Here is a 26,970-nt window from a genome sequence, read left to right as displayed (position 1 = left end):
AATTTTAAAACGAAAATTTCAAAGGCACAAACAATGTTGGTACGACGTTTCAGGGCGAAACGTACCGTTCAGTGGGTCCCACTGAGACCACAGTTGCCACGTCAGATAGGACTCGGGCGCCGTTAAGACGCCGTGAACACGGGAGTGACGGTTACACCAACGTTCAAAATTAAAGTTCTCTCTCTCAATTCATTTCAAACTCTCCCTCACATTGAAGCCAAACATTTAATACAAACCCTCTTTCGATTTTTGAACGCTCATTTTTCATTCATCAAATCCACGAGAACTCTGCTTCTTCTTCATCTTCTTCGTCACGCTTTTCTGAGGCAGATCCAATATCTTTCCATATTCAGAACGAAACTTCACTTCCGAGGTGGTTAGCTATTTTTTATTTGTATGATGGCTTTTTTCGATTCGAACAGTTCGATTTTTTTCTTCTTAGAAATGGCGAATCACAGAAACTAATTGGAACACAAGATTGTTTTTCACTTATACACATCATTCGAGCACCATTTCTGATGAAGGTGTGACTCGAATTTTAATTTTTAACCGATACTTTTTTTGGTGGTTGGATACTACTATATTAGGAACTGCATTGAAGCATTTCTCAAATTGTTGGTGTTGCAGAGAAACATGCCACAGGAAAGTATACTAAGCTCGATTTTCGCATCTCCTCATAAGAGAGGATTGAATTTGAAATGTTCTGCTTCAGTTTGTACCAACAATGAGGCTTCGTACCCTGTGATGGCGGAGGAGAGCATCAACGATCATGAATTGGCTCAGAGGAAAGCAGAGGAAGCAGGTATCAACTTTTAACTTGTACTATTATGGTTATGTCATTGCACATTAGCACTGTTCTCTTGTTACACTCGCTATGGGGTTCTCATTGTCACAAAAAATGTTTCATCACAACATTACATTAATGAATACAGGTTTAAAGCAACTTCAAGAGCTTAAGAAAATGTTGTTTTTATGGTTGTTGTCCCCCAAGATTTAACCAAATCTGGGAAGGGGGAACTCTGGTTTAAAGCTGATTGAAACTAGAAACAGTGCACTGATACTATCTCTTGTTTTGAAGTTGTTAACAGTACTTCTTCTGAAAAATAAACCCATAAAACCATCTAGGAATGATGAATAACTGAAACTGCTTATTCTTTAAAAAAAAGAATGCTATTCTTCTCTTTGGAGTGATGATTTTTCCCTCACCATAAACAAGACATAGTTTCCTGTTAAAATTGAATAATGAAACATGCTTGTTGCTTGAGTTCAGGCACATTTGTTGGAAAAGTTTCATTATTTGACAAAAAAGTAATAATTAGAATTAGACCAGAGAAATTAAACAAAGTGAGGCTGGAAAAGAGAAAAAAAAAAAAAAGGAAAGACAAGGGACAGAGGACACATGAAAAGATGGTGGAGCACAAAATTATGAATCGCATTATGAATTGCCTGGGATGGTGTTGCTATGAAATGGGATCATTCCCCCAACTCACTAGCATTCACTGGTGGCGTGGGCCTTTAACGTTGTTATTCAAATTTTTCTGATCTCAACCATGTTCTTCTAAAGATATCTCAACTAGTATAGTACTAAAATTTAAGGAACATAACACTAATTAAGATTTAAGAGCCCACCAAAGTCTGTTATATTGGTGGGATACATTTTTTGTTTCCCTGGTTGATGTAACTGGTTTTCATCAGTTTTATCATGGGAAATTCTCGTTAATAAATTTAACTAGGTACTTTTAGTGGGATTTCAACATCCTTACTTTATATTATTCAAATAAATATTTTTTGTGTAATTATTTATGTTAAAAGTATTGATGAAGAATGCTTCAACTCGTAACCTTATTTTAAAAGTAATTTTATGATACTCAAATAAATAGTCTTAATAAGTTAAAGTTTTTATCTACTTTACAGTCTATTATTCTTTGACTTAAATCAGTAATGAAGTTTCATTTCAAACCGGAAACATCATGATTTTGTGCCATTTAATGCAACAATGCTGTAATAATCATGGCTACACTGCTTTAACTTTAACCTCCAGTACTTGTAATTGAAGTAAACATAACTTAGTCAAAAGCATAATAGTAAAAGCCATTTACAGGGTATGAAACAGCATGTGTTTTTCTGAATCAGAAGAATAGACAATTTAATATTTTCTCTTTGTTCTTTTACCATACCTTTTCTTCCTCTTTTCTTGACCAAATCAATAAGTTTCAGTAATAATGTTGTGGATGGAAGAAAGAAGAAAAAGTAAGAAACAATCAACCACGTTAAGAAAGACAAATGAATGAAAATAAAATAAATGGAATTTTTTTTCTGTTAATGTATCGAAGCATTATTCCGAGCTTATAGAATTTCCGCTCTTAATTAATGAGAAATAAGCTATTTTAACATGTTTACTCTTGCCACGAATAAAAAAAAATACACTTTTTAGAATTTAATAATAGAAATTACATAAAATTAAATTTGTCATTATTTATTTAAATAGATTACAAAAATATTTTCTTTTAGCAACAAATCATCGTTATTGGTAAAAAAAAAAACAAATTTGAAATAAGCTACGTTAAGTATTAGTTAAAAAAATATTTTTGGAAAAGTTATCTTCACGAAAATTGTATAAATTAGCTTAGAAAGAAATTATATTACTTTTTTTTTAAAAAATATTTGCGGGAAGTTTATCTAATTTTAGTTATAAATTCATTCCGCAAATAAATATATATTTTTTGATAAATTTAAATTGTGAAAAGTAATAATTTTATTTTTTCGGGTAAATCATGGTTGTCACATAAAATAAATTATTCATGACATGAACCGTAAGACGTTGCCGTATAGAGATTTCCCGCCATCTCTTTGTCTTGTTTAAATATTGATTGTTTGTGTTGTGACATGGTGGTGGGAACAGCTTCAAGGAGATACGAAGCAGCAGAATGGCTTCGCCAAATGGACAACAGCGCATCTTCATCGCTCTCCAAAGAACCCTCCGAAGAGGAATTCTGCCTCGCACTCCGCAACGGTCTCATTCTCTGCAACGTCCTCAACAGAGTCAACCCCGGCGCTGTCGTCAAGGTTGTCGACAATGCAGTGGTCGACAGCCTCGCCCTCCAGTCTTCCGAGGGGCCCGCCCAGTCTGCAATTCAGTATTTCGAGAACATGCGAAACTTTCTGGAGGCCGTCAACGACATGAAGCTTTTGACATTCGAAGCTTCTGATTTGGAAAAGGTGACCATGATCCTCACCCCTTTCACGTTTAAAGATTCTATCTTTACTCTATTGTTTTTACGGGGTTGAGTCACAAAACACCATTGCTTTAATTTGCTTCAGTTCTTCCAAGAGTTGAAATTCACTTTTTCCAAAAGCTTAATTTGTACCGTTAACTTCTCCAAGATCTGTTTCTTGATTCATGCATAACCTTATTTCATTTTATAGAAAAGCTGATTTTATTTTTCTTTCTTGTTTTTCTTTCTCTCCAAGAAGAGCTTATGGAGAAATTTCCTCCAAACATGCCATATATGATATACAGAAGCATGCATACAATATAGAAACATAATTCTTTGATGATATCAAGATGATTTCATGAGCATGGTGCATTGGTAAAGCTGTACCTAAGTTGATTAAGGGTCTTGAATTTGGAAACTGCCTCTTTACATAAGTCAGAATTTGGAAACTGCCTCTTTACCCTTTTTTTATTTATTGTTTTTTATAAAAGTATGTGCATCTTTAAGGGTTTAATGTGTTTTTGTAGGGGGGTTCATCGAGCAAAGTTGTGGACTGCATTCTCTGTTTGAAAGGGTATTATGAATGGAAGCTGTCGGGTGGAGTCGGTGTATGGAGATATGGTGGAACTGTCAGGATTACTTCTTTCCCCAAATGGTCTCCTACCAACATACTCGGCACTGAAAGTGTTGACGAGTCCGAGTCATCACAGTTTCTTCATCTGTCTGGAGGGGTATCCATTGAAGAAACCAAAGCTGCTAATGCTTTGACTTCCCTTTTTGACAAGTTTGGACTCAAGCTTCTATTGGCTTACCTCAAAGAGACCGATGGGGTTGATGATCTACCGTTGAATGCAATGGTAGGTAAGATCCTTCCCTAAGACTAGATATTTAGATTGTTGTTTGGAATATGCTGTGAGAAATTAAATTTGTGCAAGAAGATTCATTTGATACTTTGCGATCAGCAATCTTATTTGTGACTGGTTGAAATTTTGTGCAGGTAATAGATTCTTTGATCAGAAAGGTTATCAGGGATTTTTCTGCATTGCTTGATTCTCAAGGCACTCAGGTACTTCTTGTTGGGTTTATATATTTTTTCACATGGGAGTTATAGTTATTGAGAGATTGTGATTCTATATATATGTGACATTGATCTTACACATATAAGACATTTGACACCACTCTTACCCCAAAACCTTAAGAGTGTGTTTGGATAAAGTATTTTAATGAAGCAATTCATTTTTTAGAAGAATTTAGATTTCTTTGTAATGAAATGCTTTGTTTGGATAGAGAAATTAAAAAGCATTTCAAATCAAGCATTTTTTTTAAAGGATTTCAATTAGCTAAATTAGTAGAAATTCAAATACCTTCAAAATAAGTGGAATTTGAAATTTTTTTCACTCAACCTCACATTCTAGACGATTCGGACGTGCCTAATGATCCAGACAGGTTTGACGATCCAAACGGACCCGACGATCCAGACGGGCCCGATGACCCGGACATGCTTGACGACCTAGACGTGCCAGACAACTCGGACGAGCCCGACGACCTGGACGGGCCCGACGACCTGGATGAGCCCGACGACCGGATGAGCCCGACGACTCGGACGTGCCCGATGCCTCGGAAGTGCGGGACGATGCAGACAAGCCCGACAACCCAGACGAGCCTGATGACCTGGACGGGCCCGACAACCCAGACGAACCTGACAACCTGGACGGGTGCGACGACCCAGACAGGCCCGACGACCTGGACAGACCCGACAACTCGGACAAGCCTGACAACCTGGACAGGAACGATGACCTAGACGGGCCCGATGACACGGACGGTCCCGACGATCCAAACGGGCCCGACGAGTCGTACGAGCCAGACTATCCGGACCGGCCCGATGGTTTTAAAGGGCCCGTACGAGTTGTCGGTGCCCGTTCGAGTCTCGGGCTCGTCTAGGTCGTCGGGCCTGTCCGGGTCGTCAGACGTGTCCAAGTCGTCGGGCCCATCCTAGTTGTTGGACCCGTTCGGGTCTTCGGACTCGTCTGGGAGTACGGGCCCGTCCAGGTCGTCGAACCCGTCTGAGTATTTGGACTCGTCCGGGTATTCGGACCCGTCCAGGTATTCGGCCCCGTCCGGATTGTCGGGCTCGTCCAGGTCGTCAAGCCTGTCCAGGTCGTCGGGCCCATGCATGTCTTCGGTCCGTCCAGGTCGTCGAGCCGGTCTTGATCGTTGGGTCCTTTCGGGTCATCGGACCCGTCTAAAGCATTAGGCCAATGACCTAGACAGGTTGGATCGGGCCATATTGACGAACTTGACGGCACAATCGTGCAGTATGGGCCGTCAGGCCTCTAGATCATCGGGTGGGTCATTGGGTCTAACCAATCCGGTTACGTAGTTGGGTCTGCCCGACCCATCTGGGTTGTCGAGCATTTTTCCAAATTTATCATGAACTCAAAACATAATTAAGCGTAAAGTAAATATTGTTAAAATTAAATTTTATCTCACAATAAATTCAATTTTTTTTTTCCAAACAAGAAATTGAAATGTAAGGTATTTTAATTTTCTTATCCAAACAAGTTATTTAAAAAATGAATGGAATTTAATTACAAACAATTCAAATACAAAGCATTTTAATTTCTAAGCATTGTTAAAATGCTCCATCCAAACACAAGGTAAGACAATGGTATTATGGATCTTTATTCTTAGATAGTATTTAACTTTATCTTTTCTATTCAACATAGACTTTTGACTCATACATAGACTATTCCGAACACTTTTGAATCTAATGATTCTGTTAAGTCTTGTTGTGACGTTTGTAATGGAAGAACACCTTCTCTTGTTTGGAAGGTTACCTAAAATATAACAACTGTCTGCAGCTTGGACATTTCCTCAAGAAAATATTGAAAGGCGATACCAGTTGTCTCACTAAGAGAGAATTCGTGGACGCTATCACATTATATCTTAATCAAAGACGTAGTTTGGCATCAAATGAAGTCTCTAAATTATGCACTTGCGGTGGAAAACGCGACAATAATCAGCACAGTGTTCAATATTGTGCCAAGCATGCTGAAATAATTGATGCCCAGCAAAAAGAGCTTGAGGTATACAAGTAGAAATCTAACGTACTGCTTATTATATGATCTTAGACTATCATCATTCTCTGTAATGGTGTTTTTTTGTTGCTCCAGGGACTGAGGTACTTTTATGAAGGAATAAAATTGGAGCTGAAACAAATTCAATCAAAGTGGGACCAAGAATTGAACAGGCTTGGTAATGATCTGAAGACTTTTATTTTTTATAAGAAATATCCTTTCATGTATTTAAAATCTTCTAATGTAATATTCTTTCATAATGCTGAGTTGAATTCTATGTGCTTCTTAGAGAATCATATAAAGAGCCTTGAAGAGGCCTCCTCTTCGTATCACAAAGTTTTGGAGGAGAATCGTGTTCTTTACAATCAAGTACAGGACCTCAAAGGTACACAGGAATCCAATACACTTTTTCAAGGATCTACTTACATGATTTGTATACTTTGACAAATTTGCCGACTTACAGGAGCCATTAGGGTGTACTGTAGAGTGAGGCCCTTCTTGCCAGGACAACCAAATGGACAATCTACTGTAGATTATATAGGAGAAAATGGAAACATAATGATTATGAATCCCCTTAAGCAAGGAAAAGATGCTAGAAGAGTGTTTTCATTCAATAAGGTGTTTGCAACAAGTGCCACCCAAGGTATTTTAATTTTAATTTTTGACATATTATAAGAAAATGTATAGGGCCAGCAAATACTTTGTTTTACATAATTATTCCTAAACGACTCTGTAAAATGGGGTGTAAAGATTTGAAAAATAGTAATTCACTTATTTTAGATAATGGAGACTTGGTTATGTAACGAAGAGTGGTAAAAAAAGGGTATTTGTATACTGTGATAATATAACCATGACATCATATTGTAATGCACTTGTTACAAATAAATAAATGATTTTTTTTAATTTATATCTTCTCAAGAAGCTCTTATGATTATTTTCTTTGCAATGTGCAGAAGAAATATATGCTGACACTCAACCATTGGTTAGGTCCGCCTTAGATGGATATAATGTATGCATCTTTGCATATGGACAGACTGGGTCAGGAAAAACCTACACAATGGTAACATAACATTATACATTATACATTATACACAACTAAAGCAATCTATCTCAATTTTATGCATTCACTCAAATTGGAGTGCTGTCCTAATCCTAAATTCTTTGTTTTTATTGGAAGCCTCGTAAGAAATAACAACATTATTACGGTTTTGTACTGAAATTGGTTACTTTCTTTTCATGTCTAGTAGTAAGTGGTAGTAAAATAGGTCTTGTCCTGTATGTCACTAAAAGCAAAAAAAAAAAAAAAAAAAAACTGATTGCATGATACTGCAATGTCATAAAATCATTGTCAAGTTGTCTCATCGTGTTTCTTATACATGTTTGTTTTACTGCTTGGATAGAGTGGCCCTGATCTGATGACTGAGGAGACATGGGGTGTAAACTACAGGGCTTTGCGTGACTTATTTCATATTTCAAAGGAAAGAGCAGATGCCATAAAATATGAAGTTGGCGTCCAGATGATTGAAATATACAATGAGCAAGTGAGAGATTTATTAGTCAGCGATGGCTCTAACAGAAGATATCCTTCAAGCTATACCTGCTGTGCTTTTGTTAAATTATAATCATTTTTCACTGCTGCATATGAAACTTCTTACGAACTCCAAAAAAGAAAAAATACTGTTTTTTTTTTTGCACTACTTTTGGCAATATGATTTATTTTGTCTTGTTCATTTCCTTGACAAGACATACATTGGATATACGAAACAACTCTCAGTTGAATGGGCTTAATGTGCCCGATGCATCTTTAGTTCCGGTTAATTGCACACAAGATGTTCTTGATTTAATGAAAGTTGGTCAGAGGAATCGTGCTGTTGGTGCTACAGCTTTAAATGAGCGAAGCAGCCGTTCTCATAGGTAATATTTCTTGATGAAAAGAGGGCTATTCTAAGCATCAAATATATTTTACTTGACATATTTCTTTTCTATCCAATTGCATTGCAGTGTGTTGACAGTTCATGTCAGAGGGAGGGACTTAGTGTCTAACTCCATTCTTAAGGGTTGTCTCCATCTTGTGGATTTGGCTGGAAGTGAAAGAGTGGACAAATCGGAGGCTGTTGGCGAGAGACTAAAGGAGGCTCAGCATATAAATAAATCTCTTTCTGCACTTGGGGATGTTATATCTGCTTTGGCACAGAAGAGTCAACATATTCCTTATAGAAATAGCAAGCTCACACAAGTTCTACAAGATTCATTAGGTAACAAGCAGACTTCAATAGAGACGATATTTACCCTTTTCTTTTGTACGAATTCCTCATTATAATTAGTTAGAACAACAATTAAGAGTCTTTTTTTTTTCTTTTGGTGCTTCAACCTTCACATTTTTTCTAGTACAGTTTTTTTTTTTTTTTTTTACTCTGTTGCTTTAGTTGTTTTGCCGCGGAGTTGGGAAAGGGGTTGAGATGGGTTTGATTGATGATTTTTTTATTCTCCATATCCATAGGTGGTCATGCAAAAACTTTGATGTTTGTTCATATAAATCCTGAGCTTAATGCTCTTGGAGAGACAATTAGCACACTTAAGTTTGCGGAGAGAGTTGCAACCATTGAACTTGGGGCTGCTCAATCTAATAAAGAAACTGGAGAAATTCGGGAGCTAAAGGAAGAGGTTTGGTTTTTTGTCATAACTCGAGCGGTTTTCAATTTTACTTGGCCAATGTTTTAATAGTTTGAATATTTTATAGATATCAAATATCAAATCAGCATTGGAGAGGAAGGAAACTGAACTACAGCAATGGAAAGCTGGGAATGCACGGAATCCCACAGAATCTCAGAAAGCACCAAGAGCTGTTTCACCTTTCCGTTTACCCAAAAATGGTACCAGTGACAGCATGAAACCTGAAAACTATCAAAGACACATGGACGATAGAAGCTCTGAGGTTATTGCATTCGAAATAAACTTTAATGATAAATTTGTGTGAACATATATTAGGAAATTGTATCACACTGAAGTATAATTTGTAGTCTCTAAATCTGAAACTAAAATTTCAGGCTAAAACTTGTTCTTCGGGCAAGCAAAGAAGGTCACGATTTCCCTCTACGCATATAGAAAAGGAGTCGATACCAAAAATGTCTATTCTGGCTGAAGAAAAAATAGTGAGCTCAGGGAATACTAGATCACCATCACCTCCAGTCCGGAGGAGATCAATATCCACTGATAGAGGGTCAGTCATTAAAAGCAAGGTCCGAAGTGACACAGCAGAAAACCAACCAATATCAAAGCATCTACTTCCAGCTAGAGTACTAGTAAATAAATCTCTAGTCACAATGCCGATGCCCTCATCTATAGACAATAACTCAAGGGTGAATCTGCATTCACAGGAGTCAGTGAAGCAAGATCGCATTAATGAAACTCTCTTCAACCTCCAGAAGATAAACTCCCGTAAAGTTAACCAAGAACATGAAGAGGAACAACTCAAGCAAGCTGCTCTTGGTGTGGCAAGACATGGTGGAACTAGGAAGAACAAGGTTGACAATAAGTCCAAGGTTAAGCCTCATCAACAGTTTCCCTTTAGGATTCAAAAACCTGATATGACGATACCTATTACTGACATGGAAATTGGCCGTGATATGACCACGGAGGCACCTCGAAAGAGCAATTATTGTGAGCCAGAAAATGATATAAGCCTAATGGAGTCTGCAGTTCACGGTGTTAATCTTAAGAAGATAAATCACAACATCTCTAGGAATTTTCAGAACATTGGATCAAGGTATGGATCATAAAAAACTATGCTCGTTTTCTTGTTTCTTCTTGAAAATGACATTATTCATACAATCGTAGTCTGGCTGATAGAGTCATTTTGTCATTTGCAGAGGAGGCCAAGCAGCTGAACCATTATTGTCCAGCAAAGTTGAAAATAAAATATTTCAACATGGTTCAGGACGCAATCTTAAGGAAGGCACCAACACTACATTGCCTGAATTTAGAAGGAGCCGATCTACGCCACGTGGAAAGTTTTTTGTTTTATCTTGAGGATTTCTGATTAAAATTTGATAATTTTTTATATTATTTATTTTTGTACAGTGATAACTATTGATGTGCATGTCGGAGTGCCGGTTCACATAATTTTGTTGACTGAGGTCTTGAGATCATGTCACTTCCTCGGTTTTCATGTTGTGTAGCTCTTTTGTAATTTAATTTTTTTGTATGTCAATATACTTCTGAAATCTTGAGGGGTTATGCTGCTAGATGGGTAAGGTATCTTCACTACATTTTATGAATTCAGCTCATTCAACAAAAGTAATGGAGGAACTAAAGAAATTATTGAAAACATTGTACAATTATTACAATTGTACTTGGTTGTATATGTTTGTTATTGTAATTTTATTGTCTTTCGTTGAACATTATCAGTCAAATTATATTCATACAATCCCTTAGAATTATTGAATTATTGATCTCTATATGTATACTTAATGGAGAATAACAAAGTGACCTTTTGTATAAAGTTGTAAAATGATAGACTACTAAATAATAAAGGTAGATATTTTAAGGAGCCTTTACTCTCTCTAGACGTGTTGAATGACAAAAGAGAGGAAATGTTCACTATATATATATATATATTTAGGTATTGGGCTCTCTTCATATGGAGAAAAGCCCAAAACGTTCACCCATAGGTTTTTCTTTTATTCTTTTTTATTTGAGTTGTTTATATATATATATATATATATATATATATATATATATATATATATATATATATATTAGCTCAACTACGTAAAAATGGAAGGATTTTCTCAAAGCACAACCCTATATTTAAATTAGTATTGCAACCTGTTTCTATTTTTCAATTTGTGAGAAGTTAGTCTATTAATAGATAAAAGCAATAAAAAAGGATCATCTGTTCTTGACACCACATTGACAACCTTAGCCCAGATTTTGTTCCTCAAACCACCATGTCTTAATTTTCACGTGTTTCAGATCGTTACAACTATTGCACGTAATTTCCTAACATTGCATTCATTTAGCGTTTAACCTCTGATTAACAATTCTACAAAAAAGAAAACCCCTCTGATTAAGAAGCTGTCCAGGTTTTGAATACACAAAGGGTGAAATTAAGATGATGCACTGTTGTTGCATTGTTAGAAGCATCTGTGATGGGTTTTCCAATCATAATTCTATCTGACCATTGGAGACCCAAGAGGATCAATCATCTATCCTACAACAAAATCAGAAAATCACAAAAATTTGCAGGATCAATCCAGAATTGTCCAATTTAAATGGTCAATGGCTCATTCTATTGTAAAACCTGTGGTGTTAACCTTGCAAGAACCGTCCAGGTTGAAAACATCGAAGGATGCTAAAACCACAGAAGGAGATAATACCCATCAAAATTCTGTGACCTTTGTTTATCAAACCAAAATAGCAGAATCATTGCGAAGTGTAACAGTTTCATGGTGCAAGGACAGCACAGATCATTTCGTTTCCATCGGCGTAGAGAACACATTGGTAGAAAACAAGTTCTCCTTCAAGATTGATTTGGAATCTGGACATGCTTGGGGGAAAAAGGGTCTCAGGTCGTTTGAAATGGCAGGTACAAGAGTAGACATTTACTGGGATCTTCGACACGCGAAATTCTCCACAGGTCCACAACCTATTTCAGGTTATTACATTGCATTGGTTTGCAAGAAAGAGGTGCTTTTGTTGTTGGGAGATTTGCAGAATGATGCTTTTGAAAGAACCAAATCAAAACCATCCCCAGAAGAAGCAACCTTGGTATGCAAGAGAGACAACGTGTATGGGAAGAAGGTGTTTTGTACCAGAGCCATTCTGGAAGATGGTAAGACAGAACATGATGTTGTGATTGAGACTTCTCTTTCTGGTCCTGATGATCCAGAAATGTGGATCACCATAGATGGCATGTTGACCAGCAGAATAATGAACTTGCATTGGAGATTCAGAGGGAATGATATAGTGATGGTGAACAATTTTCCAGTGCAAATCTTCTGGGATGTGCATGATTGGCTTTTTACAAATGAAATTGGTCCAAGCCCTGCATTTTTTGTTTTCAAGCCAGGATTTTTGGAAGGTGCTAACGACCCCAAAAGCAGAGAATGCCCAGAAAAATATGGAGAGAGTAGCAGAAATGAACTGCAAGAGGAGAATTCATGCACCACAGGATTTTGCCACTTTCTGTATGCTTGGAGAACTGCTTGAGATTCATTGTGCTTTCCCAAAAGTATTTCCTTTCCTTTCCTTTCCTTTCTTGTAGCAAATGCTTTCATAGACTTTCTTTATTAGCATTTGACATAGAGTTGTTCGCAACTTTACCTTGTTTTTCTTTCCTTCACCTACTTGGTATATTTATATATATGTTATATGTGTATGACTTGAAAAAAATAGTAACTAAACAAATTAGCTTCATTATTTTGGGTATGGCTTCTAATATCATTTTTTACCAGACTTTTCTGAAAGTTTTTTTGTAACACAATTTAAAAGTCCAAAATGAATCTAGAAAGGAGTATGAACTTAGATATAATGGGGTGTATATAGAATGAATATAGTACCAATGTAGGGGTTGTGCAAAAATTGGATTGTCGTCATCGTTGCACCATCGCCATTGTAGGGGAAGAAGGAGAGAGAGCGTTGTGAAAAAAAAAATCATTTCAGAAAACTCTGAAAGGAGTTATATACATTCTAGAAAGCTTATTCTGAAAAAATTATTCTGAAAATTCTGTTATGAAAAGTTTGATCCAGAAAAAAAATTCAAGCGTTATGAGATTCCTGTTCTAAAAACCAGTTCTGAAAAATTTATAGAACAAGTAATCAAAGAAGTCACTTTACAAAAATATAAAATGATATTTTGAAAATAATGGGGGTGTGCCAAGAAATTAGGGGTGTGAGAATAGCATGGGCCTTGAAGTTAATCCGGGCCGATCCAAATATGAGCCCGACTGGTGAAAAAAAAACTGGTGATAGAAGCGAAAACTGAAAAGGAGCGAAAAAAAATGAGAAACCCTTGAACTTGGTAGGCACGAACTTGGGTTGAATGAATATGGCAGGTTTCGCGGGAAACGTGGTGTTCAAACTCTCGTGCCAGCTTCCTTCTCGTTTTTCTTCAATTTCCCGGTAACTTCTTTTCTTCAGTTTTCAGCCTCAGCTTTCAACAGGGATAAATAGGTTCATTCTGATATATTTTTTGCCATTGTTCTAATCTTTTTTGTTTTGGTGTTAAAAAAATAGGTCTATTTGGAAGTCACCGATTGCGTGCCTGAAGTACAGAGATTTCAGTTCTTCTCTTTCGGTTAGGTACATTGCTTGTACCTTCTACAGAGTGAAACTATCTGAAACTGCTCTGCCAGTGAAAAGCCGGGGATATTGTGGTTGTACCGATGTTAATGTGCTCAAGATAAATGGTGGAAAAGATGCGCATGCAACAATTGCCCATTGTGAAAGTTCTCAAGATCCGAATGAAATTTGCTCTGACTTCTTCTTTGATGACAGTGAACAAGGTAAACTTCTATCTAATATGATATGGTTTTAGTTCATTGTTTGGGAGTTAGTTGGGCTTCACTGTGCAGGACGCAGGGGAATTACACCACTAGCTATGGCTAAAAACAAAAGTTTTGTAATTTTATGGCTGGCATTGGATTAAGAATTTCTTATAATGGAGGATTCTGAGCGTTGTGATTTGGGGATTTTAGGTTCTTTCGATCAAATTGAAGAGGTTGCAGAGCTGACTACGCATCAAGGAGGGGACTCAGGTGACCAGGATTTGATGCAAATTGACAAATTTATTAGTGATGTTGAGGAATCTGCTGTTAAATTACTTGCTGCTAGGTTTGTTGATTCCACTTCAATTTTCTTAAAAAATAGTTTGTTTCACGCTTGACTAGCTATAAACTATATAGTCAATTAAATTGAAGAGTTTCTGAACCAAATATGGCCCAGCTTGATGCTTGTTTAAGTGCAAGAAAAATCAAATTTCGTCATGCTAGTATGACTTTGCAGTTAATCGTTGTTGTTTACCCTTATTGAAAGGATTGCTTGCAATTGTGTGTTGAGTACACACATAAGAATATTCTTATTTGTAATGAACAAGAGATAGAATAATAAAGAAAAAAAGTTAATAATTAATAATGAGAACCATTTGTTAATAATGAGAACCATTTCCCTATTTGATGTAATCAAATCATATCATATGTTCCTATTTAATGTAATCCAGTCAAATTTTTAACATCCGTGTTGACAAAACTTCCTTTTAACTTTTACTCAGTGTGACAAGCCTCGGGAAATACTTTAGGAAATTGTCATTAACAATGAATTCCTGGGGTTGTATTTGCCTACAAGTTGTCAACAAGGAGAATAAATTTTGTAATAATTTGCTGACTAATATATTTTCTCTTTTGGAAAGTGGAGCGTGCAAATATAGAATGCAGTATTTTTCTTTTAACCATACTGGTCTCTCTGTTCCATAGGGCACTCACAGCACTTGAGTTGAGAAAGAAATTACTTGGAAAGAGATTCTCTCCCAATGCAGTGGATGCAGTGATAAACAAGTTCCAGAGAAGGTACGTAACTTACAACATAAAAAATGTGGAGCTGTTGTTTCTTAGCCAATTTTAAAAGCTTTACTTGCTTTCAGACAACTACCTTCTAAATTGGTTTCCATCAAGTTTTTGTCCAGTTACCTCAAAGAGATTAATATATTTTATATGATGTCTGTTCTAAAATATAGATTTATGCAAACTTATATCTAAACTGCTATCACAAAGCTGACTTTGAATGCAGCTGTAGCCAAGTATTAATTCAGTCATGTGAGGGAAATGGTTAGATAAATTGATCCTGGGGAAGAATGTATTTTTAGAATTTGAGTGTCCCATCTTACCACTTTAAGTATGAAAATTGGACTAACTTATTCTGTATCCCAAACAACTTATAATCAAATAGGAAATGAAACTGAAGATGAACATTAAGACATGGTTTGTAGTTGTTTGACAGGGTGTAACGCTTCAAATAAATATGTATTTCAAAATGGCTGATAAACAACAGATCCACAGTTTTTAAATGAAGTTACCAAGTCAGAGTTTTATTTTTCTATTTAATTCTTCTTGCTCTTGGGAAGGATACAAACTCTGATTTTTTTGTTTTTAGAAAAAATATTCTATAATGAGTTTTATATTATTAGTTTATATATGCAGATAAAATAATTTTGTTCTGTTCAGAAACCTGAGTGGTACATTTATCTTAATCTTTTCAAGAAAACTTGCATATACACACACACATATGGCATAGTAATACAATATTGTGCAGTAATTTTCAAGATATGTTTTTCAAGTCATTTATAAACTGAGTTTGCAGACATCATACTTTTGTTTATTTGGGGTGCTTAGTTTAATTAACCTTTTTTGTATCAGAGGGTTGATCAATGATAGGTTGTATGCCGAAACATTTTCTCAGTCAAGATGGTCTTCATCAAGTTGGGGACCGAGGCGGATCAAACAAGTAAGTTATTCTATTTTATATTTTTGTTTGTCTTACTAGTTTTTGGCTTTCTTATACAGCCTGTTCGGTTATGCATTTCTTCTTGATCAATACTTTCCCATGTTTTGTTAATGATTTTCATTTTGTTTCAGTGCTTAAGAGGAAATAATTGTTAGTGGTATGCTTACACTTTGCATGCTAAAATTTATCATCATTTTAACTCTAGAATATAGAATTAGGAGGGAAAGATGTAATGCATTGTGGCAGCGTCTTGCTAATTCAGTGTGTGCACTTACCTTTTTTTTTTTCATTCCGCAATTACTATGAGAATACAAATGTGAAAGTAATAGGAATTATATAATTTTCTAGTATATGTATTATCTGTACACAAACCTTTCACCATGCAAACCGTCAACACTCACTTGCCATATACCTGCTCTGCTATTATTATCCGAGGAAAATACTTTTGTGTGATGCACTGCTATTGTTGTGGCAGGCACTGTTCAAGAAGGGTGTTAGTCAAGCTGATGCTGAGAAGGCAGTGGAAGTGGTCTTTAAGGACAATGATTGCGCCGAAGATCACAAGTCAGTTATTGGCTTGTCAAAACATTCTTTGGATCATCTTTATACTCAAGTCTCAAAGCAGTGGTTCAGAGGTCAGAATGTTCCCAAGGAGACAAGAAAATCAAGAATTGTTCGGTGGCTTCAGTATCGTGGTTTTGACTGGAATGTCATTAACTTCATCTTAAAAAAACTAGAAGGGCAGGACCAGAATTCTCCGTAGTGCACAACTGTGACATCCAACATTCATAGCAATCAGAAAATTGATTGGTGGGCTCCATACATGTATCTTGAAGTGTATACTGTGTAATATGGTGGTAGGGTTGAAGCCTCCTTTGGCTCTTAATGCTGTGGCAGTAAAAATTGTAGTTCATTGCTTCAATTTGCTCAAGGCATGTGGCATTCGAACACACAAGGCCACACTTGTCTGGGTACATTAAAGCTACTTTTTTTTTTTTTTCATGTTGAGGCTGAGATAAAGCAGGAGACACCACTAAGAAGGTGGTACTTGTAGTGCACGCTGCCATTGTAGATATAGTGCTGATTTGATATGATCCAGAAAAATTGATGATGCGTGCTTATGCAAGAAAGATGATCAACAAATCTATCCAATAACACTCATACATCAACTTGTATTATGGATTATCTAGAGCAGATTGAGTGCCATTAATTATATATAATGGCATCTGTTGAATTATTTCATAAAGCGATGGAGAGTGGAGACTTAAAGGGCTAGTTGGATGCAAACGTGCTGTTCCAGAATTCTTCACTAGCAGCACTGAAACAAGTTTTATATGATTGTGTTTGTATTAACTTGTTTGAAAGAATAATCTCTTATTTTTTACAGTACATATAATGAGAAAGCTTATGAAAAATAAGCAATTATTCCATCTTAAGTAAGGTCTCTCAGATATGCATAAAATTGTCCTTAAACTATATAATTTGTGACTTATTCTAGAAAGTCTGGAACATAATTTCGGGGAATTGCATATAAGCAAGTAAACTTTAAGTTTTACTGAAATAAATTCTTAATTTATGTGTCAAAAAATTCCTAGTTTTTATTTGGCAAACATGTGTGCCTTTACTTTATTGCTAGTCCTTGTTCAGTTTTTGTTAATCAAATAATTCATCAACATGAACCATAAAATGAAAAAACTGCAGTTCACCTTATAAATGAAAGTAAATAGAAATTAAAACATCTAGAAATTCCAATAAAGTCTTGAACTAAATTATTTTAATATATATATATATATATATATATATAATTAAAAGAAAATAAAACCACAATACGAAGAACTAAATAGCTTAAAGGAAAAAAATGGGGAAAGTTTAATGGGGAAAGTTTTTCTGAATACCGAATATCATGAAACATTTAAAAAAAAAAAACATTAGGTTGCATTTTATTGAGTTTCCTGAGTAAAGATGTAGACAGACTTAAACACTTGTGGTCTAATTTAAATGAAATATTTTTTATTTTTTGTCTAATCCATTTATTGTATCACTTGAATAGACCTAGGCTGATTTGACCCGTAATCTTATGTGTCAATCCATTTTATAAAAATAATAATTATATTTAAATTTTTTTAAAAATAATTTTATTATTTTAAAGCATGTATTATAATTTATACTTGTATCAATTTTCAACAAATTATTATATTTAAAATTAAACTTAATTTTAAGATGAAATATATTTTTTATTCTTCAAATTATATTTAAAAATTATTGATTTATATTTAAATTAAATATATATCTATATGGTCCTATATTTTATAAAAGTAAATTTTCAACAAATTTGAAAGTTATATCATAGTTCTTTAAATTAAACAAATTTCTCACATCATAATTCCTTAACGTTTGTTAAAAGGTTTTACACGATTTTAATTACATATTTAATTTAGAGATAAAACACAATTTTATTGAGATCAAAAGTAAGTCATAAATAAATCTATATTAAAAATTACTATACTATCTTTTAACAAAAAATTTTAAAGAAACAACAAGCATATTAATTTTTGTTTAATTTTATTAAATATAAAACTTAACCTTACACTATTTATAATATTTGATGAATACTTATTTACTGCTATTGTACTTATTGCACTGTTACATGATGCTTTATGACGAATCCATTCCCTAATTTTATTTTCTTAATGTACTGTTTGTGTGTGTGGATATTTTAATGTATTTAGAATGTTATTCTCCTATTCTTTTCCCGTATTTCTTGTTTTATTAATTACCTAATACCACAAACTCTTGCTCCTCAATTATTTTCCTCCTCTTCCTAAAAATGCCAAAAAGTGGTTCAAAGAAAGAATCTTATAAAATACAACCAAATAAGCTTTTGGTGAGAAAGGAGAATTTTGTGAACCTTGCAAAAATCATAACAAAAGTTCCTTGTCGGTATCTGCAATCTGCATATGCTGCAGAACTACACTGCTGATCTATCTGTTATACATGTTATCTTTCACTTTTTCAGAGTACTAATGTAATGGTCCTGCAGACACAACAGATACATGTGCGTGTGATTAAGATACACACTTTCATTCCCAACTTCATAGATGTGCTTCTCAAAGCAGTTTTCAATAGTCTCTTTCAGACAGCACATGCACATGCCACATGTGAGGTAACCATGTGATTAAGATACACTCTTTGAATACAAATCCTGACTTCACCATGCACTCTAAGAACAGTATTTTCTCTGTGTAATATTCAAAAAAATGGTTATCACTTTAACTCTTAATGGATGACTAAGTTTCCAATTAACAAGAAATTATCTAATAGAATCAAATACACGCAGGTAGCTATTTGCCATGAATTTGAACAATTTCTAAATGATAATGCAAACAGTAAAAGACCAACCAAGTAGCCTGAAACTGACTTTGCTGGTTGAAAGGCTCTATATTCTAGAATGCTTTTTTAATTGTATCCAATACATGGTTTCTTGAAATAAGCACCAGCACATAGTAATTGTGACCAGTTCTAATTGACATTCCATTTCACTATGCACAAATGATGTGAATCATATTCGTACTTTCTTCATGAGTAGCAGCATGCTTGCTCAACAGATTGAGCCCTCAGAAAAGTTAAAGGAAAATTTGGAATTTCCATGTGAAACTACAGTTTTAAGAGGTGATGCAGAAGCATGCACTGATGAAACTCCCTTCAATGCATCAGAACCTGTTGTGGTTGGTGCCTCAACAGATCGGATTTCCTTAAGCATTGCAACAGTGTCCTTCATTGTTGGACGGTCCTCAGCTCTGGTGCTGACACATAAAAATGACACAGCTAGAGTTTGTAGCATTTCATGCACAGTGGAATCAGTTCTCCCTCTCAGTGTTGGGTCAAGAATTTCAGATGGGTCACCTTTGCTTGCTAAGTGGTTCCTAACCCACTGAACCAAGTGTGCACCACCCCCAGGAAGTGTTGGGTCAAGGGGGTGCCTCCCTGTCAGGACCTCAAGTAGGACCACACCAAAACTGTACACATCACTCTTCTCAGTCATCTGCTGCATAGATGCATGTTCTGTACTCATACCAGAAAACAAAAAGTTACTTCAGTTTCAAAGGGTTGTGCAAGTACTGAAAAAAAGAAAAAAACTAACTAATTTAAACTTGGTAAGAAAAAAAAGTACCTGGAGCCATGTACCCGTAGGAGCCAGCAAGGTAGGGTCTTTGAACTGGCTTGGAATTAGTACAATCACCATTTTCACTTGCAATTCTAGCTAGGCCAAAGTCAGATAGGTAAGGCTTATAGCCAGGACCTAACAACACGTTCATGGCTTTGACATCTCCATGCAATATCGAAGGCTCACAATCATGGTGCAAATATGCAAGTGCATTAGCCACTCCTACCATAACATCATATCTGATTTCCCATTCTGCTTTTCCCTTTCCTGAACCATGAAGTAATGAGCTCAAGCTTCCGTTAGGAAGGTACTCATAAAACAGCAGCTTCATGTTCTTGCTGGATCCCCAACCCAGAAGCTTGATGATGTTGTTATGTCTAATTGAACTTAGTGTTTGAATTTCAGAAGTAAATGCTCCTGACTCTGCCGATGACCACATCTTTTTAACTGCTAGTGTTTGGCCACCTGGAACTGTAACCTTGTACACAACTCCAGAACTTCCAGTGCCAATCACATTGGATGAAGTTAAATTCCGGACAATATCGTCAACAGAGAATTCAAACTTCTGATACAGAGTTAACACCCAATTGTTGTTTCCCATGAGTGCTTTGTTAGAAACATGAGCACGAATCAAGACATGGACTGTGAGTAGTACCAGTACTGCACTGGTGCTTAAGAGAATGGAAAATATAATCTTCATGAACAACCTGGCATGAACCTTGGCTTCCTTTCTGTCTGCTGGAGTTACAGAACCAACAATGTACAGGCCATCATTTCCTGTAAGATCACTGAGAGGGAGCTTCCTGAAGAATGGGGTGTTAGGCAATTCTCCAGTGAAGTCATTGAAGGAAACATTTAACGAAACAAGGTTTTGAAGATCAGAGAGAGCATCCAACTTCCCTGAGAGCTTATTGTGGGAGAGGTCAAGCACTCCAAGTTTTCTCAGACCGGAGAACTGGGGTGGAATTTCACCAGAAAACTGGTTACAGCTGAGATTGAGAAGGATTTCTAGTGAAGGAATTTGAGCAATTTCCTTGGGAATTTCTCCAGAGAAACTATTGCTTCCCAAGTCCAGAAGCTGTAACTTGGAGCAAGATAGGATCTCAGCAGGTATGCTTCCTCTGAGTTGATTGTTTCCCAAGTTGAGTTTGGCTAACTCGGTTAATGAACCAATGGAATGGTTCAGTTCACCTGTTAGCCTGTTGTCTGAGAGGTCGATTAACTGCAGGTTTTTGGGCAGATTGTTTGGAATTGAGCCAATGATACTATTTGAGTGAAGGTCCAGAAACTCAAGATTTTGGCATCTGGATAGTGTAGGAGGAATTTCCCCTACAAGATGATTGCTGCTCACGTCCAAAAAGTTCAAATTCTTCAAGTTGGTGATCTCATATGGAATTGTACCTGACAATCTATTATGATTTAACCTCAACCTGTAGAGGCTTGTGCAATTACCTATCTCGGGTGGTATAAAGCCAGACAAATCATTGGAAAGAAGCAACAGTTTAGTGAGGTTCCTCAGTCCAAAAAGTTGTTTGGGTATTGGACCAGTTAAGTTGTTGTAAGAGAGATCAAGTGCCTGAAGATCTTGGCACTGTGAAAGACTATCTGGGATTTTTCCTGTCAGCTTGTTCTGCCATGCAAAGAAGAGAGTCAAGCTTCTCAAGTTGCCGATAACAGGAGGAATCTCTCCAGAGATGGCATTATTGTCAACTTCCAGTTGAGTCAGGGAAGTGCAGTTTGTGATTTCAGGAGGTATAATGCCTGAAAGCTTGTTAACACTCAGTTGAAGCCCTTGCAGATTTGATAGCTTACCAAAACTGGCTGGTATGCTACCTGTGAGAAGATTTTCTGACATGTCTATGACTTCCAGTTGAGTGCAGCTTCCAAGCTCTTCTGGGATTGTACCAACTATATTGTTTTGCCACAGTAGAAGATTCTGCAGCTTCCTGAGCTCTCCAATTTGGCTTGGGATTGAACCAGAGATTGAGTTCTGATACAAGTACAGGTTCTGCAACTCACTGCACTTCCCTATCGCTTCTGGTATAGAGCCTGACAGCAGAGTTGTGTAAATGGCTATGGTCTGAATCCTTTTCAGCATCCCTATTGAAGAAGGAAGATTCCCAGAAATGCTGGTTTCTGCAAGGCCTAACACCACCAAGTTGGTGCAGTTTCCAATATCCCATGGCACCTCACCCTTAAGGTTTGTGTTCCCTCCTACTCTCAACACTTGGAGCTCAGTTAATGAGCTAATACTCTTTGGAATTTCTCCACTCAGTTTGTTGTCATAGAGTGTCAAGTTCACAAGACTGGATAAATTTCCTATGCTGGATGGAATGTTACCTTCAAGAAAGTTGGTATGCAGAGCCAAAGTCTGCAGTTTGCTCAGCCTGCAAATTTCTTCTGGGATTTCACCAAAGAGAGAATTGCCACTGAGATCAATGAAAGTGAGCTCTTTACACTCTCCAATCTCCTTTGGAATCCTCCCTGTGATGTTGGCTGTTGAGAGGACAAGAATCTTCAAGGACCTGAAAAGTTGAAAATTTGAAGGCAACGAGCCTTGCAAGTTAACTGAATTCAGGTTTATCTCAACCACCTCTCCTTGTAAGTTGCAGTGCACCCCAAACCAATTGCATGGGCTTGTGCTGGAAGGATTCCAAGATGCTAATGCATCTGCAGAACTGTTTAAACTGTTTTTCCATGCTAAAAGAGCTTGGCCTTGCTCATTAAGCTGGGAGTAACAACAATGAAATAAAAGAAGCAAAGAGAGGGAGAAAATTTTGGAAGAAGGTGAGTGATTCCTCAAGCTTAAAGACATTTCTTAGAGGAGAGAAGTGGTGATCTGTTTTGGGATTGTGGAGGGGGAAATCCTATGAATTGTTTATAGAGGAAGAGAAGAAGCTCTGAACACAAAGAGCCAGCTTCCTCATTCTTTTATTGCTGCACTATGTTCCTGTTCAATGACAAGGACTTGTCCATACCCATGATGATGGTTGTTGGTTTTTATTGAGCCAAACATCTCTTTTCATTCATTTGTTTTCGGAAACTCAGTGTATTCATGAACAGAAGTAAAGACTAATAACTTGAAATAATGAAATTCATATATTGATCTGACTTTTCTCAACATATGTTATCCTATACATATATATTTGGAAATCAAATTTTGATCACATACTTAAGAGATATAATTACTTTTCAATCATGTCACATTAAACCTCCTTTTATATTGGTTCATCTTGATTAACCTGTGCCAAACCAGTGAGTTGAAATTCTGTCAAATTTGCAATCTGAACGTAATCCAATTTGTTAGTTTCTGTTAGATAGTGTTTCACTAACAGTGAACTGTGAGACATGAAACTGGTGGAGGGGTGAAAATCACGTAAAGAAGACTTTTGCATTTTTGTTCCCCACGTGGACACATATAGTAGTATCTTGTTTCTTGCTTTTAGTTGGCAATAGTAATTATTTTTCATCTTCGTGTATTTATTTAGTTTCCGAGATTATAGCAGAAAACAAGGCATGGCCAAGTAAGCACATCAGGGCTAGTAAAATGACTTTAGAACTTTTTTGAAATCAGCTATTAAGATAATTATCTTACCTCATAGATGGTGATCGTTGATTAATCAAATAGAATAGACATTTTGATGGTTGAGTGAAATAGCACTGTATTCTGTTAATCATGAAGATAATTTCTTCCTTTAATTAGCTAGGCCCGTTTTGTGGTCCATCGCTTTTGTGTGGCTGCAGTTTTTTATGAGCCATTGATGTAGTGGTTGCTACATGCCACCCTATGAAGTTCTGAACTTTAAGCAACAAACTTGCATATTTGGATCAGATTTTCAAGAATGCATGGAAAGGGTTTGTTTCCATTGTCAAAATCTCAACTGGGTATCCATAATTGGTGTTAAATTTACTCAAACCACTGAGATATAAGCAAAAGGGACATAATTTATTTCAAAAACAATACTAAGACCCATTTCGGTATGTTTGTAGATAAATGGAGTGCATGAGGAATCTGATGCAGAAGTGAAAGTGCACATGGAAGCTATTAATACATTAAGAACGATATTATAATTTGTGCAGGATATGGTCATGAGTATAGGGACAAAATTACAGTATTTTCAAACATTGAATTGGAATTTGTTCAGAATCAAGAAGAGATAACTAGCAAAACAAAAAGAAAAGACAGTTTAAATATGTAATCCACCTTCTTAATCTGCACAAAGTGGTCATCATGAGTTAAGTTTCAAAACTAGAAAATATTGAGATTAAAAAAATCTGTTCTTGCTTTTCTTTGATCACAGAATTACAGATATGAGACTGAGAAGCCACCCATTTGTGATCATTTTGTGCTTTTCTGGTGAAGCATAAGTATGTGTGTAGATAACTACTACTAACAAATAATTAAATAGTTAGTTAATTTGTACAGGAGCATAAAAGTTTAATTATAGAGCTAGATTAGATTGATGGGACATAGAAAAGAAACAGGAATATGATTAGCACATAGAAAAGAAAGTAATTAAGGCTTATACGTGTAATGCGACAAATAAAGAGAAACTCTGATGAAGTATATTCAGGAGTCTGCACTCCACATAGAACTCAAATGATGCAAATTCCATGGTTAATAATAATATGGCTTAATATATTATTAAATCTCTCAAATTTCCAGAACTTCTTAACAAACTTTTTGAATCAAAAAACTAAAATTCAGTGATTAAATTTTGAAACTAAAAATCTACTCCATCTGAAAGTTTGAATGGCTTAAACACTGTGAAGCAGTGTGTTTCTACTGTGTAGACACATTTAGAGCCATATGAACCTTTTGCAGACACACACAACTTTAGGTAGCACTTCCCCCACCTATCATACAAATGAATCTCTAAGATTACTACACAGGATTGGATTGAAGATCCTTTTGCCTTATCTAATTTGAACTTTTGTGACTGTGTTCTGTGCATTATTATCAAAAAATTAATCTTCGCCTACTGTCCCATCTAATGTTTTGCTTCATTTTTGCTGATAGATGGGTAAGTTTCAGCTAAGCCCACTAATACATCTTGAAAGGTCAAATCAAAAACTGTACACTTAGGACAAGTTTTCTTTATTATGCATTCGTGTAATGTGTAATTGACAGCTTTTCATTCATTCAATTCAATGAATGTGACTTAATTCATCACCTTTGTTTAACAGTTTGCAACCGATCAGAGTGAATCAAAGTTCCACATCGAGTAAAATTAAAAAAATTGAATACTGTATAAGAATAAAGATCTATAAATTCATTCCTATAATATTTTCGGTTATCTATATGAAAAGATACTATTTATTTATTTAGTCCATGAGTTTCACCTCATATATTATGGTGAATGATGACAGAAGATATAAAGAAAATATATATGCATATATAATAGTAATATTTGATGGTAAAAGAGAATATGAATGAGCAAAAAGAGAGTGAAAAAGGGCCCAGTGACATTCAAAAGAAGAAACAAAAGGAAGCAGGTATTCATGGATGGAAATTCCTTGCATATATGAGGGATCCATCTCTAACCCCACCATTTTATTGTCGGATTTTGTTTGTAAAAATGTAAATGATAAAGGTAGCCAAACACACAAAAAAGGGGCAGGTCTCATAAAGGCTTCCCATTGGGGGCATGCTATGAACAATCAAGTTTGTAGTACATAAGTCATCATGTCATTTTTCACTCAGTAGCTACCTATATATGAAAAACAAGAAGGCCCTTTTGGTTCATCACTTGCCTAGATGAATCCAGTAAATCATAAAAGAAGATTATAGAAAGAAGATAAAGAAAAAGCAAAATGTGGCCATGATTCCCTTCCAAAAATCATTAATAATCCATTAATTAGCTCCTCTTTGTTCACAGACATGATACTAATGGTCTCAAATGACAGAAATCACCAGAAAAATACAACATTGACGAGACATGAATTCAAGTCACATAAAAAATAATACTGTCTTCAATTCATAATCTTAAAATAATAAATTTAATTTATGAAATATAAATTGTTCAACTTTCTTATTTTTACTTTTTAATGTCGTACTTAAACTCTACAATAATCTATACAAGAGAGATTCGGTTCGATACATATAAAGAAAAACTCATGCAAAAGGCTAAAATATCATTCTTATTAGAAAATCTTAAAACAATAGTTTTAAAGATTTTTCTAATTCATTTTATTCATTCTAATCCGATGTAAAAAACTTTCAAATCACCGTTCAACATCAATCAAAATTTAATAATTTAGTATTAAAATCATATTTTTTAAATCTAAAAGCTCTGAACCCTAAACCACAAATGCATCGGGTTAATCTCTAACAAAGAAAGTTGGCTGGCACATGACATGAATCAAAATATTAATTGGTGGATTTGCTGTGGCAATAATATTTAAAAACAGTGCCTACATGCTGCTGAGGCTGTCATAATGGTGCACCTAATATTTGGACTGAAGAAAAAAACTGTTTATCAACATTTTACGCCCCTGGTTCTCCTATATATATATGTTTGTTTATTAAAAAGCGAGTGTGAGGTTTCAGCTTTTTAGTTTTCGGAAAAGAGATTAATTGAATACATAAGGAAAAGAGTGTGTAGGTAGGTTTTGTTTAGATTCCCTGAGTGATAGATTGTTAACTAGCTTGGTAGGAGCTCATGCTCACGAGAGGAGAATATCTATAATCTATTTCAATACATAAACATCACTGCAAAATTCAAATTTGACTAACAATAGAATGGTCAATCACCACTCTATGTTCCTACTGTCGGTAGCTATTTTGTCACCACTAGTAATGCTCCATTTCATGTGTCTGTGTGTGCAAGAAGATGGGTAATTCCACTCACATACTTAAAATAACATTGTTTTCAACAAATCAGAATCTCAACATTGAATGTGTATTCGGTTAATTAAGTGTAGATCTTGTACTTGGTTGTGTTGTTGATCAAGAACTTTCGTTTCTTTTTCTGAGTAGTAAGATATGATGCTTGGCAAAATTTGTTGGTAAGAA

At 35.6% G+C, this 26,970-nt stretch overlaps 4 protein-coding genes across 5 annotated transcripts; 3 read left to right on the top strand and 1 right to left on the bottom strand.

Moving 5' to 3' along the window:
• Nucleotides 1-201: 201 nt before the first annotated feature.
• LOC114193257 (kinesin-like protein KIN-14F) lies at nt 202-10,536 on the top strand. Its single transcript, XM_085665548.1, has 17 exons — nt 202-524; nt 628-802; nt 2,903-3,219; nt 3,743-4,072; nt 4,213-4,281; nt 6,077-6,301; nt 6,389-6,470; nt 6,582-6,677; nt 6,756-6,935; nt 7,246-7,352; nt 7,693-7,873; nt 8,044-8,206; nt 8,294-8,547; nt 8,793-8,956; nt 9,033-9,227; nt 9,340-10,058; nt 10,162-10,536. The coding sequence occupies exons 1-17, from the start codon at nt 519-521 to the stop codon at nt 10,319-10,321; spliced, it is 3,423 nt and encodes a 1,140-aa protein (XP_085521674.1). The 5' UTR covers nt 202-518; the 3' UTR covers nt 10,322-10,536.
• A 632-nt stretch (nt 10,537-11,168) lies between these two features.
• Nucleotides 11,169-13,172, top strand: LOC114193258 (kinesin-like protein (DUF868)). Its single transcript, XM_028082986.2, has one exon. The coding sequence runs from the start codon at nt 11,573-11,575 to the stop codon at nt 12,500-12,502; it is 930 nt and encodes a 309-aa protein (XP_027938787.1). The 5' UTR covers nt 11,169-11,572; the 3' UTR covers nt 12,503-13,172.
• Nucleotides 13,173-13,261: 89 nt separating this feature from the next.
• On the top strand, nt 13,262-17,226 carry LOC114193626 (regulatory protein RecX family protein). 2 transcript variants are annotated; one of them, XM_085665549.1, is made up of 7 exons: nt 13,262-13,414; nt 13,529-13,797; nt 13,867-13,896; nt 13,987-14,125; nt 14,764-14,856; nt 15,703-15,790; nt 16,266-17,226. In XM_085665549.1, exons 1-7 carry the CDS (start codon nt 13,335-13,337, stop codon nt 16,551-16,553), a joined length of 987 nt encoding a protein of 328 aa, XP_085521675.1. In that variant the 5' UTR covers nt 13,262-13,334; the 3' UTR covers nt 16,554-17,226. The 2 variants fall into 2 exon arrangements, with proteins under 2 accessions (XP_085521675.1, XP_027939300.1); XM_028083499.2 differs by lacking the exon at nt 13,867-13,896 and having other exon boundaries at nt 13,990-14,125.
• A 1,906-nt stretch (nt 17,227-19,132) lies between these two features.
• On the bottom strand, nt 19,133-23,031 carry LOC114194573 (uncharacterized). Its single transcript, XM_028084899.2, has 2 exons — nt 19,962-23,031; nt 19,133-19,852 (listed from the first exon to the last, which is right to left on the bottom strand). The coding sequence occupies exons 1-2, from the start codon at nt 22,768-22,770 to the stop codon at nt 19,389-19,391; spliced, it is 3,273 nt and encodes a 1,090-aa protein (XP_027940700.1). The 5' UTR covers nt 22,771-23,031; the 3' UTR covers nt 19,133-19,388.
• Between the last annotated feature and the right edge of the window lie 3,939 nt (nt 23,032-26,970).

Source organism: Vigna unguiculata, chromosome 8, assembly GCF_037176805.1.
Source record: "Vigna unguiculata cultivar grain cowpea cultivar isolate G323 ecotype 2 chromosome 8, ASM3717680v1, whole genome shotgun sequence".
NCBI classification, from domain to species: Eukaryota; Viridiplantae; Streptophyta; class Magnoliopsida; order Fabales; family Fabaceae; genus Vigna; species Vigna unguiculata.
The sequence above is the reverse complement of the archived record's forward strand: the minus strand, read 5'-3'. Positions and strand labels throughout refer to the sequence as shown.

Excerpts from the sequence above, each read along its gene's own strand:
- LOC114193257 (XM_085665548.1), top strand. Across the intron at positions 6,302-6,388 it reads CCCAGCAAAAAGAGCTTGAG|GGACTGAGGTACTTTTATGA; the intron begins GTATACAAGTAG and ends TTGTTGCTCCAG. Across the intron at positions 6,936-7,245 it reads TGCAACAAGTGCCACCCAAG|AAGAAATATATGCTGACACT; the intron begins GTATTTTAATTT and ends TGCAATGTGCAG.
- LOC114194573 (XM_028084899.2), bottom strand. The coding sequence starts at position 22,770 with ATGTCTTTAAGCTTGAGGAATCACTCACCTTCTTCCAAAATTTTCTCC. Across the intron at positions 19,853-19,961 it reads CTACGGGTACATGGCTCCAG|AACATGCATCTATGCAGCAG; the intron begins GTACTTTTTTTT and ends GTATGAGTACAG.
- LOC114193258 (XM_028082986.2), top strand. The coding sequence starts at position 11,573 with ATGGCTCATTCTATTGTAAAACCTGTGGTGTTAACCTTGCAAGAACCG.
- LOC114193626 (XM_085665549.1), top strand. The coding sequence starts at position 13,335 with ATGAATATGGCAGGTTTCGCGGGAAACGTGGTGTTCAAACTCTCGTGC. Across the intron at positions 13,798-13,866 it reads CTTTGATGACAGTGAACAAG|GACGCAGGGGAATTACACCA; the intron begins GTAAACTTCTAT and ends TTCACTGTGCAG. Across the intron at positions 15,791-16,265 it reads GACCGAGGCGGATCAAACAA|GCACTGTTCAAGAAGGGTGT; the intron begins GTAAGTTATTCT and ends TTGTTGTGGCAG.